This window comes from Apus apus, chromosome 4 (genome assembly GCF_020740795.1).
Source record: "Apus apus isolate bApuApu2 chromosome 4, bApuApu2.pri.cur, whole genome shotgun sequence".
Lineage (NCBI taxonomy): Eukaryota > Metazoa > Chordata > Aves > Apodiformes > Apodidae > Apus > Apus apus.
The window spans coordinates 33,725,191-33,737,580 of NC_067285.1; the positions used below are offsets into that span (position 1 = coordinate 33,725,191).

Consider the following 12,390-nt stretch of genomic DNA (forward strand, 5'->3'; position numbering starts at 1 on the left):
TTGTCTCCCTAGGGCAGATAAGTGACACACAAGCTTAGGGATGTACTAAAGGAGTATGGAAGGTCAGAGGCTGGAGGCAGGTCTTTAGACCCTGGTACGAGCTGTGTACACAGAAAAATTAGCTCTGTGTGAAGGGCCTGGGCAATCTTTGGTCAAAGTCATTCCCTGCTCTCCTGAACCAGGGCCAGGCTCAGCCCTGCACAGTCCCCTGTTAAAGAATAAAACTGACCCAGCCTTTAGAGGCTTTTGTATTAAGGCTGGGAGAATGAGGCTACTCTGGTCCATGGAACAGTTTGAAGGTTTGCCTACACCCAAAACTTGCTGGAAAGCATTAGTACGTGTGACCTCCAGCATCCACCCCAGCAATGTAAACTGCCTGCCATTCCCAGGGAGGGGTGGGCTGCAGCCAGTGTTCAGACTGGTGCCATGGTTCCAGGAGCCACTCTCTGGAGGCCTAGGGTTGGTTTTACTGCACACTCCCTCCTTTGACTGCTTTCTCTTTGGCCCTTGTTAGGATTTTCCTTCTTGCTTGGTTTCTTGTCATGTTCACTGTCCCTCTCTCTGTTTCCTCCCTCTCTGTTCTTGTCTGGGCAGGGTGAAAAAGGGGACGCTGGCATAAAGGTAGGCATGAGAAACATGGTTTTCTACCACACTAGGAGTTACTGCTCCTTGGGCTGATGGGTTGTAAGAGGAAATTGGGTCCGAGGCAGCCCTGTGGGGTATTTAATGGAGTACACATCTGTGCTCTGATTAACCACAGACAGACACTCCAAGCTCGGGCAATAAAAGCAGCCTTTATCCATTTGGTGGAATTTGATTCTTACCAAAGGCATTTCTCTGACTATGAAGCTTGCTAATGATTTGTTACATCTCCCCATTTGATGGGCTGGGCTGGGGTTTCCTCATAAAATCTGGTTAGCTGACGCATCAAATCCACTCCAACTCTGCAACTCAGGCTGAGGTTTGGCACCAGGGCTTTCTGTTTCTGGACACTATGCCCAGATGTTATCTGGCTGAAATTTACTGTGCCCATACGTTTTGAAGTTTACTACTCTATGTAGACTGTGCTTAAAACATGACAACCTTGGCAAGTGTTGGTGGCAGTCAGAGCTTACTGTGTCATGCCATACATCTTAAACATCAGGGGACAAGACTGATCCTGTAGTATCTTGAAAGGCATGAGTAGTGACAGATACACTTAAAGTATTTAGCATGCAGCCTGCATCTCATTTCTCGTGCAGCATATACACTTTCTAGATTTTTTCCATCTGGGTGGATTACTATTTGAAGGGAGAAAAGGCCCCTTCAGAGAACTTAACATGGAAGTGTTACATGAAGTTTAAAGAAATGTTCTTTGGGAATGCAAGCTCTGGGTTACTAGGTGAATAGAATAGCAGTGATTGTCCTCCTACAAGAAAGCAATACCTCCTCAGAAACGTGTATGAAGTCCAGAGGTTCCCCCCTGTCCATCTCCACACCAGTGTAATTCTGTCAAGCACAAAGGAATTGCTTCTGGTATGTGCCAGTGTAAATGAAAGCAGAATTGTACCCAGAACCAATGTGCTTTTGGGGACTGGGAGTTTTTCACTGCTGTCTCAACAGCCACGTGCTCTCCTATTAAGCTGAACTGGAGGACAGAAGTTGGAGCATGGTCTGGGAGGGAGCAAAGGCTCGAAGGAGAAGCTGTGTTTCACCCCTGCTTACAGTCCCACATTTCACTCCTAGCAGGCACCTGCTCTGCTTGCACCCATGTAGAAGGACTGATCAGCCCTTGATTTGGGCTCTGCCAAAGGGGAATTCTCCAGGTCTTCCATTGCTGTCTCAAGGTCACCCACATGTGAGGGCCTTCCCTGGTCCATGTTAAGAGAGCAATGACTCGGGGCAACCCCAGAGATGTGCTTTTGCCACTTGGGCCCTTATGCATTCCACTTAATAAAAAATGGAGATGAAACCTGCCACATGTTTTGTGGAACTAAATCACAGCTTCAAAGGGCCAGTTCCCCAGTGCCATAGCAGCCTCCTCTTTCACACAGAGACTTCCATTTGTTATTGTCAGGCTCACTTTTCTCTCGACTTCATCTCTTCTTTGCTCAGAGGAATTGAAAGGGGAGTGCAGAGATAGCCCTAAATCAGCAACCAGACATCATCACCCAGCAGCAGCTCCTGAGCATCCACATGGCACATACCTTTGTTGTCTTTGGAAATTGTTTCCTCCTGTCATCCTCCCACTTAGGAGGATCATTTGAGTCTCTGGAAGGCTTTTGATGCTTCCACCTTTGGATCCAGTTACCTGGGCTAGGTTTAACCTTCTCCTGGTTTTGAGGAGCCCAGGACAAACACTATGATTCATAGTTTAGCTGTAGTGACCAATTTTGCATAGCATAACTCTGCTTTTGCTGGCAGGGAAGACCATTTCAGGCCTGAAGAGCTTTCTGGTTTCACACAGACCCATTGTTCACTCAATAACCTCTCCTCACCCAGTGACAGATGCAGCCCAAGGTAGATTCTCTCTTAACTATTTTCTTTTGTGGCCACCATTTTTATTGTGATCATATTGAGACCTACATCTGTGTCCCATGAAGGTCATTAGACAACCAGTAAGTGTGATCACCTGGGTCACTTGAATAAGCATTTGACTTGCTGCCCTCCAGCCTACCCATCACATTCAGCTTTACTGACGTGGTCTTTTTTTTTCATGGAAAGGTCCTTAGGACGAGGCTTTTTGTCATGCTCTGAGCAAAGAGCAATAAAGAAGCTGCCCAGAGCCTTACTCAATAACCTCCTCATTAACTGCTTTTCACAGCAAGAGCCAAAAAGGGTCTCTGTTTTAATTGGCAGCCTGCAACCAGCACTGCTAATGAGCTGATCACTGTGGGGCATGCTCGGCCATGATTGGCACCGAGTGGGTTTAAAGCTGCTCACACCAGTTGTAAGGGAAGAGAGTGTGAGGGTTTTGCCTGGGCTGGAGGGAGAAAGGAGCTGAACTCTTCTAGAGGTACTGAGTGGCATGGAGGTAGTTTATAAATCAGCTCAGGAGAGCTGGGAGATGCTGCTGACCACCTTCCTGGAGCCCACTGGGGACCTGTACTGGTATTTTGTCTTTCATATCTGCCTTTTAGTGATGTTTCCCAGCTTCTGGCTTGGCTGCACCATCCCAGTGCTGGTTTTGGTGGGCTGCTGCTTCCTGGCTGTGGCACCTTGTGCAGCCCTTTCCAGTCCCAGAGAGCACTGGGGGATCGTGAAGGGTATCAGCCTGGTGGGTACTTACTATATCACAATGGCTTTCAAACATGTAAGGGTTTCAACATGTTCTGGAGAGCTGTTTTGTTTTGTTTTGTTTTTAACTTGTGCTCTGGGGTTTCTTTCTGGTTTTTAATGGTGCAGTGTCATGTTTGTTGCTCCTGCTCTTTAATTAGCCCTGGTGCCTGTGTGATCCTGCTGGGGCTGGTGGGGGCTGTGCAGGTGAGCTGAAGTCATCATCAGAAAATGCTGGGTAGTGTGGTTGCTTTGTAACTTGCCCCCTTTAAGAGGCTACCTTGATCCCTCTTACTCAGGTGGCTTTGCTTTTGTAGGGCTAAATAATTAAACAGCTCTCTGGGCAGCCAGTTTCCTCCAGGAAAATCTCTGGGATGAGGAATTGCTTTCCCATGCTGGGCTGCTCTGTGGGGGCAGCCTCTGCAAGCAGTGTGGGTGCCTCCCAGCAGGAAGCCTTGGCCATGCCCTCTCTGTCTCATTTATGAGTAGAAACAGGGAATGCAGTTCGGAAGGAGGGACTGAGAGTGGCCTTCCCAGCTTTCATAATGATTAGTTTCTTTTTCTTGTGGCTGAAAACACCCCAGTTAAGTATCCTGCATAGGGTGGGAGGTGCCTGCAGTGCCTGGGTCTTGCATGTTATAGCACTGGACAGCATTTTGCCAAATGCAGTTCATGGGATGTCAGATCACAAAAAGTGCTTTTAAAAAAAGCTTATACCTATGTCCCTGCTAAACTGTCCTTTCAAGTAAAGGCTAAACACTCAGAACAAAATAAAAGCAGTAAGCAGGCTGTCTAAAGATGGTTTATCTTCCGTTTGCCACCAGACAAAATTCAGGCTAATGATTCAAGTCTCTGGATAAGTTTGTTCATCCTGCAGTCACTACAGACTGACTCTATAGCTGCAGAATGCCATGGCACAGGGTGTGGTGGCAGGGTGCAAAGGCAGGGTGCAGATGCTGTCTCTCTTCCCAGCACTGCTACTGTGGCACTGCAGCAAGGTCAGTCCTGCTGTACGCAGCAGGCTGGAGAGGTACCCCTGGTGGGAGAAGGCTCTGGATGGGGCAGCCAGCTTGCTGACAGTCAGGAAATGAGTTGTGCCCTGTGTCACCCAGGAGATCTCATCACTTGCATGCTCCTCACAGAGCCCTGGAAGGACTCACATCTGTCTCTTGCTGTCTTTCTCTGTGTTTCTTGCTCTGCTTCCAGGGGGAGAGAGGCATGCCAGGGCTGCCAGGAAGACATGGCACTAAGGTACCTTGTAAACAGTGGAGTGACACTTGTCTGCCTGATCTCACCTGTACCACCAGACTGTCCCTGATGCAACAGCATCCCCTGGATTTGTGTGTGTCTGTCAGTCAGTGACTGTCCACAGCTGGATTATTTTCTGCTTCTAAATTGCAAGATAGCAGGGCCTAATTTAAGAAGGAGATGGTGGGGGAAAGAATCATTCTACAAAGCAAATGGCATGCCCAGTCTGGCACTCTTGCACCATCAGGATTTTAGTGCTTTATGCTAGTGAGAGCAGCCAATTGGCAATGTTTTTTAAGGAATTGGTGTTTGGTAAATTGGGTTCCCAAGGGGTGTAAATGGGGTTCCCCAGCACTGTGTGCTATCTCACTGCCATCAGTGGGGTTATGCACCTGTGAGCCTGGAGCAATGCAGCTATGGGTCATGGTCAGTGTGTGAGCAAACCTGCATGTGTGTGCATTGCAGTTTGAGGATAAATACTGGAAAATAACATCCTCTGCATTCGCTGCCACTTAAAGGCCAAAGATTGAGGAACAGGCATCCCAAACACATTGTGAAAGCCTAACCCAGGCCACTTGCTGCATGTAATCCCTTTCATGACTTGTCTGTGTTTGCTGAAACCTACTGACCCCTGAGATGATCTGGAATGCTTTTTTTTCCCCCCATTTATTGTGTAGAATCCCTGATCTCCATCTTCTGTCCTTGTGTTTTTTAGCTTTGTCCCTGATTTCTGTTTCAGAAAGCTGAGAGGTATGATCCTGCTGCTCTCTGGCTCCCCACTCCTCCTTGTTTGAACTTTTCCAAGCTCTTTTCACTTTGAACTTGGCTCCCAGTCCTCCTCTCTGCCTCAACTGCTACATTCCAACCCCTCTCATTTCCCAGTTTCTAACACTGCTGTGCCTCCTCCCCTCTCCTTAGACCTTTATTATCCCTCATACTTGCTTTCATAACTGGACCTTTTCACCAGGACCTAATCAATACTAACACAGGGCATACAGAGATCTCAAAGCAAAGGGCTGATAGGGAAGACTTTCTTTTTTGCATCAGTGCTGTCGAGGAAAATGTGACTGTCCCTGTGGGAGCAGCTGCCTCCTGGGGTTTCGAAGCACCTGTCTCAGATCACAGGGCTGGCTGGACTAGTGGTCCCCTGGTGGTGTCTTGCTCTGTGCTGCAGAATGACACCTCAATTGCAGTGCTTGGAAGTCTTGTTTGTTTTTCCCCCCGAGTTGGCTGGCTTCAGAGCTCTCCCACAAAACATTTTACTGCAGGGTTTGTCGTCTGTGATAAAGAATGAGGGGAAATAGCAAGACTGAGGCTCTGGGGTATGAGCTGGCCTTTCTCAGGATGCTTGAGCTGAAGGAGCTGGGATCAAGCCCTGAACCGTGTGCTTGGTCCTCAGCCTGTCATTGCATTCCTCAGTTACTTGACACTGTTCTGCTTGTTGGCCTTTGCTTCACTTGCAGGACTAAAAACGGGGTGTGTGTGTGTGTTTGGGGCTGGAAATCTGGTTGTCTTGACTGGTTGTGCTCAAAAGGTCTGCCTTTGGAGGAGCTTTCTGGAAAGCAGAGCCACTTGCCTTAAGGAGGATGAGAGCTGTGTGGTGTTACAGCATCACTGCAGCGTTTTTGGAAATGAAAAGATGTGGGTTTTGCCTTTTTTTAGGTCCGCCTGGCTGATGCTATTTTTGTTTTATAAAAGTTTGTGTCGGATCCATTTCACACACGGTGTTCCTGTCTTTCCTCTCTCTCCGCCAGGGCGCCCCGGGGACGGCCACCGCAGGGATGAAGGTCAGTTTTACACGAGGCTGCGACGGCTTGAGCAGGGCACGTTGAAGGGCAAGGGCTGGAGGGAGGAGAGAGCCCGAGGGGCAGGAAAACGGTCGGACAGCTCCCACTAAAGGGAAATGTCGGAACTGCTGTTGCTTTGGGTAGAGAAAGGAGACCTGTCGCACCCCCCCTGCTCCTCCCCACCTCTCTGGTCAGAGAGGTTGGTGAACTCGTGGGACTCCACAGGGATGGCAACAGAGAAAGGGCGAGGTGCAGACTGAGGGGGCTAAAAGTTCCTCCGGGGATCCAAGATGCGCATGGAGGGCACGAGTTTTCGTCCTGATTCCCTCTAACTGCTGGGGAGAAAGACAGAAATAAAGAAGTTATCTCCAGGGCTGGTGGGGAGGGTTTTCCCCCTTGATGTCACACTGATCCCCTATCAACACACCCACCCTAGCTGCAGCTATAGCCTTGCTCTGCTCTTGTGTGCACAGAGCTAGGAGTTGGCAAATTCCTTAATGCCAGCTGTTGAGTCTTGTCTTCCTATACTGTCTCACATCTAGACCTTCTCTTGAAATACTGCAAGGTGGTTCCTCAGTTTCAGAAATGCCTCTTGTCTGAGGCTTGCTGGCTCCTGACAGCAGCCTAGGAGCTGGCTATTGAAGATAACACAAGCTCCAGCCACAAATAATAACAATATGCTTTTAAATAATCTTCCTGCCTTTATTGAGAAGCCCAAGGCCTCCACAGACGAATGTTCTCCCTTCCACTCTGGTAGTTCTATGAGGTTTTGTACTCCCTCCTCCTGGTTTTTCATTCTATTTTCCTGTCTTTTCCTCACCAGGGTGAGCCTGGGACTCCAGGAGAAAAGGTACTTGGAAGGCTTTGCTCTGAGCCTGCATTTTTGGTTTGTTTGTGTGTTTGTTTTTTTTTTTTATCCCCTCCTACAGCAGCTGAGGAATGGCTCTGTACTTCCCAGGGTCCAAGTACAGGCTCCAATGACACCTGCCAGTGTAAGCAAAATGGTAGTAGGCACAGTGATGCCAAGTGACGAGGGACCATAGTTCAAACAGATTCCTTCCCTCCTGCTAATGTCTGTGTTGATGGGAATACCCTCCAGCTGCCTTCCTCCTTTTCTCCCTACTCCACAAAATATCCACAGCACACTTTGCTTAGCAAGCGTGTGAAGTCTTCTCCCCCCTGCCCCCCCACCCCTTGTCCTCTTCTGCCTCCCAGCACTTCTGTGTCCACCAGAAGCCTTCCCAAGTTACTGCAGGGAGCTGCTCTGCCGTGCACCAAACACAGCCCAGCACAGCCACCCCTGTCTCAGTTGTAGTGTGACCTGATTTCAGTTCCTGTGGTGGGCATGGTACAAAAATACCCCATCACTCTCCATCCCTGAGCAGCTGGCTTGGTCTCTGAACAGCTGGCTCCTCTTGTTTGAGACTCTCTGGCTTATGTGACAGCATGTAACAGGCACATTCTCTGTCTCTTTTCTTCCCCACGAAGGGAGAGCCTGGAGTCCCGGGGAGAATGGGCCCCCCAGGTTTGCCAGGGAAGAGGGGGCAGCGGGTAGGACATTGTGTGTTTGGGCTTGGTGTCCTGGCAGTGCTGTGCTGAGTTCCCTGCCAGCAGGAGCCTGCTTTGCCTTGCATTGTCGTGCTTGTGGGGGATTATGTGTCCTTTTCTGGCTCTTGCCCACCCTTGGTGAAGTGTGTTTGTGTGCTCCTGCTTGGGAAGAGGTGTGGGGGGCTGGAGGGGCAGTGTGAAATGCCTGAGATGTAGTCCTGTCCTGGGAACGACTGAGGACAGTGCTGCATCTTTTGATTCCAGAAATAACATCCTAAACAGAGATTCAGTAATCTGATCTGCCTCCCCAAGAAATTCTTCTGCATCGTTCAGGCAGCACAGGATGTTTTCAGTAGCCCTTCCTGGCATGTGCACTGAGTACCAGGCCTTGAATGAAAAGTAGAATACCAAAAAGCAGAGCAAGGCAGAATCAGGGGTTCACAGAGGCTTAGGGACAGGATTAGGGATTATATTCTTACAAAAAAACCCAATGGCCAAACCTTTTCTTTGGACACGAGGTCCTGCAAATGTTTTCCTTCTTTCTGGGGAGAGAAGCATTAATTTACAGCAGCATTGTGCATGCTCTGGCAGGGGAGGAAAGCTGAGTGGGGGCCTTACAGGTGGCTGGAGGCCAAATTACCTTAGAGAAAGGGGTCACTGCACTCTGAAATTGCCTAAAAAACCCCCAAGATTGCTGCTTGTTAATTATTTTCCATGGAGTGACCAGTGCATGTCTGTTGCTGGAGCACTGATGCAAGTCCCCTGCATGTCAGGTGTGTGCCCTTGAGCTCTGATGAGACTGGTGTGCAGCACCAGCCTCTCGTGGGCAATGACACGGCAGCAAGAGGAGCTCTTTGCTAGCCTTGCTGGTCCAGTGCGCTGCTGTTGTGGAGAGAGCTAGGAACCTGGGGGGGGTTCTTGGCAATCTGCACAAGTTGTTAGGTCTTGCAGATGTGAGGATTGCAGGAAAGAACACACCTCTGATGAGGCATTTGAAACATCTCTTCATGGTAACAGAAACCTCTCGTATCAGTCTCTGTCCTCCCAAAGGGTCCACAGCAGGACACTGTAGCTGGGAACCATGGGTTTAGCAGGTGTATGGGGTGGACTGAATAGATTTTAACTTTACCATAAAGACCAGGAATATTCAAAGGATGACCCAGATGTCTTGGTAAACTAAGCCAAGTCACTTCACCAAGCAAATGCTGGGCAGTTTCTGTGAGAAGAGCTGAACTCTATCAGGGTACTCCAAATAAAGTTCACCCTGGGTGACAACTTCTCTGGGCATATGGAATGGGGAGAGTCTGTGCTGAAGGACAGACAGGGAACAGGGTTTAGCAGACCAGAGTGATAAGGCAGACATACATGGAGGATCCTGGATCCTTTTCCCACTCACATTCCTTTGGCTAGAACTGGCAGTGATGTGCAGAGATAGTCAAAAGGACAAGAGAAAACCTTCGCTGTCCAGGTACTGCTGGAGGATGCCTTGTCTATGCCTAAAATAAAATCCCATGGGGAAGGGAAAGAGGGTTTGAAATCAGGAGCAGCTTTGGCTGCTCCTCCAGGACAGAACCTGCAGAGGCAGCCTCGACTGTGTCTCTTTTGCCAACAGGGTGAGAAGGGACGAGCTGGTGATCCTGGGCTTCCTGGACTCCCTGGCATGAAGGTTTGTATTTTCTCTGATTTTTTAGGGGAGGCCACTCCTCATCCCCTTTCCTTCCTCCCTCCTGTGCCAGCTGTGCACAGCTCATGCAGCGTGCTCTGCAGAGCTCAGCTGGGTGTCAGTGTCAGCAGCCCCAGCCAGGGCTGTGACAGGGTGTGACACAAGGGATGCTTTTTTGTGAGGAATCATGTGCCTTCATGCAGTGAGGGTGAGGCTGTGGTCCTGGGAACATGGTCAGGGAATGGGGTTCCAGTAGTTCCCCTCTAAAAGCATGAGCTCAGAGGTAAAGTGGCATCTCAGCCTCCCTTCTGCTCCAAGGTCCGTGTGTGAGGAGGAGGTGGGGTTTCTGGGAGCTGCACTGCTGTGCTTTGGGTTGGAAGGGTAGCCTTGTGCTCAGAGAGACCCAGGGAAGGTCAGCTAAAGCTAAGCTCTGAAACTGGGCCTTTTTCCCTGTGCCCTGAGACGTGCACAGGAATTGCATCCTTCCAGGCAGACATTCAGAGGGTGCTTTTCCTTTGGAAAAGGGGACAGTGCACTGAATGACAGTGGCCATTTCAGGAAAGGAGGAGGGTGTCATGACAGCTCAGTGCAAACAAAGCTTTCCTGCTGCTGCCCTTGTATCTGCTCTGTGCAAAGGATGTTTTCTGCAGGGCTGACTGGCTGGCTGATGGCAGCAGCTCCAGAGGGAGATGTACCAAACAAAGCCATCATCAGGTGGTTTGATCAGCTCAATTTCAGCAGTTGTGTTTAAACTGCAGGCTGGGAGATGAGGTTTGTCCACAGGCAGCTTTACATGGCCCTGGGGAATAAGGGCCAAGGAGCAGTACTGCAGCCAAAGGGATGAGGATAGCAGTGACCACTGGCAGGGCCCTAGGTGGAGCCCCAGGCAGGACTGTGTTGATCTGGTTCCTGGGCAGCTGGTGGCTCTGGAGCAGTGACATTTTGGCTACCAAGGGGCCAGCTGATGGACCTTGTCTTGGGCCCCATCTCTCTAAACCAACAGTTTGGCAAGTGAAATTATGGAGATGGAGAGACTGAGCTGTGACACATTCCTTGTTCTTCCTCACAAACAGGGAGAGAAGGGAAATGCTGAGAATGCCCTGGCAGGAGGCAAAGGAGAACCTGGCCCTCCAGGTCTGCCTGGGCCCCCTGGACCAAAGGTGAGTGCTTTTTCACCCAGTGAGTTTCGTGGTGTGAGGGATTGTGCCTGACACAAGATGTGTAGGAGGGGGCAAAGGTTGTGTCCATCTGTGCCTACCTTTGATTACCTGCTGAAGCATGTTCTGCAGCATGTTTCAGTTCTGTTGTTTTAAATGCTGGAGGTGAGAGAATTTGTGAACTGTTTCCAGGAGGAAAATACCCTCCTTGTGTTCAAATCTTCTCTTCTTTACGCTCTGAGAAACCAGTTGCTCAGAATCTAAACCAGCCTCCAGTCCTTGTGGTACCTGAGGCAGGGTGGACTCAGGGAAGCAGGATGGAGTCTCTCCAAGTCTCCTCTCCCCTTTCTTTTCTATATCTCCTCAAGGAGCAGCAGCAGTAAAATCCTGCCTTGGGTGTCCTTGGAACAGCCCTCCTGTGCACTTACTTTGGGTCTGAATTGGGTGCTTTTCTTCACCCCAAATACACCCTCCTCACTGGGTAGACGAGAAGGGGACCAGGTGTGAAGTTGTAGCAGGAGATTTGGGTTACCTGAGGAGAAGGGGGCACAGCAGGGCTGCTTGGTTGGAGCAGTTCTTCCCCCTGGAAAACCAAAGCCAGCAATGGAGTCTCAGCCTCTCCACATAATACAAACTCATCCCTTTCCCTTTCTCTTTCTCTCAGGGAGAAGCTGGTGACATTGGCCAGCCTGGTGCTGCAGGATCACGGGGGGAAAAGGTACAGAGTGCTTCTCCACAACCCAGCTCCAGGTTCAGTAGCTGCAAATTTGTACCAAACTTAGCTGAAAAAGGAGCATTTTAAAACTAAGCTGTTTAGTCCTAGACTGTTTCAGAGGACTAGCAGAGAACGACTCTTGAAGCTCCAGCCAGCAAAGGAAGAGACTGTGCTGATAGCATGTTCTTCTTGTTACAGGGGGAACCTGGTTCACCAGGAGACCAGGGACCCATGGGCCCAAGGGTAGGTGTCCCTTCATTAACACTTTGGCTCCTCAAAGGGGTATGGAGATGGTGGATCCCACTGGCACTCTAGACTAGGTCTTTGTTTTCTTGACAGATGTTCTCACTGTCACTCAAAGTGCTTATTGCTGGGCAATGGCTAAGTTTGAGGCAGGCCATTTCTCCACTCTACACCCTCATCAGAAGACCCCTCCTCCATAGGGGGGGGAAAAAGTCTTCTGAGCTATCTCGGGGCCGGGGGGGGGGGGAATGCTGAGCTCATTTGTAGGTGGAGGTGGGTTTGGACACCCCAGTTTGAACTCAGGCTCTTGGCATGTCAGCAAAAGGCAGCAGGAGGGTGTTTGGTGTGTGCCCAAATCTGACAATTGGTCAGGCAATCCAGTTCCTGGATTCTGGCCTCAACTTCACCCCTTACCAGACCTGCCAGCTTGATGATCATGTCACAGTGATCTGGGCTTGTCTGGCTACTTCTGTAGTGTTTTCTCAATCAAATGTGCTTTTAAGAGCTTTATTTAATAAATGAATAGCTGAAGGCTCATAAAACAGGATGCCCTGAGCCCCCTTTTTCAGGGTGAACCACAGCTCCCCAGGGGAAGGGCCATCCCCAAGCCCTGGCTAAAGAGCTGGTGTTTTGCAGGGCCCCAAAGGAGAGCCTGGGAAGGATGAAATGATGGACTATGATGGTAACATCAGTGAAGCTCTCCAGGTGAGCAACTGCCCTCCTCTGAGGTGACTGCTGGGTGCTTTACTGTTTCCCAGGGGATGCAGACAACTG

At 49.8% G+C, this 12,390-nt stretch overlaps 2 protein-coding genes across 22 annotated transcripts in view; one reads left to right on the forward strand and one right to left on the reverse strand.

The window, feature by feature from the left end:
* Positions 1–12,390, reverse strand: part of CHST3 (carbohydrate sulfotransferase 3) — a 354,774-nt gene that overhangs the window by 258,252 nt on the left and 84,132 nt on the right. The window lies entirely within an intron of this gene.
* The window catches only part of COL13A1 (collagen type XIII alpha 1 chain), a 196,776-nt gene that overhangs the window by 163,211 nt on the left and 21,175 nt on the right, over positions 1–12,390 (forward strand). For 13 of the 21 annotated variants that reach the window (XR_007889270.1, XR_007889276.1, XR_007889274.1 and 10 more), the window contains 10 exons: positions 595–621; positions 4,462–4,506; positions 6,258–6,290; positions 7,114–7,140; positions 7,779–7,841; positions 9,451–9,504; positions 10,575–10,661; positions 11,323–11,376; positions 11,572–11,616; positions 12,253–12,321. Coding sequence is in view for 5 of the 21 variants with exons in the window: in XM_051617147.1 (XP_051473107.1) it covers positions 595–621; positions 4,462–4,506; positions 6,258–6,290; positions 7,114–7,140; positions 7,779–7,841; positions 9,451–9,504; positions 10,575–10,661; positions 11,323–11,376; positions 11,572–11,616; positions 12,253–12,321 (504 nt within the window). In the remaining 16 variants the exon portion in view is untranslated. Of the gene's footprint in view, positions 1–594; positions 622–3,119; positions 3,257–4,461; positions 4,507–6,257; positions 6,291–7,113; positions 7,141–7,778; positions 7,842–9,450; positions 9,505–10,574; positions 10,662–11,322; positions 11,377–11,571; positions 11,617–12,252; positions 12,322–12,390 lie in introns of all 21 variants that reach the window. The other 8 variants (XR_007889285.1, XR_007889277.1, XR_007889275.1 and 5 more) reach the window with 8 other exon arrangements.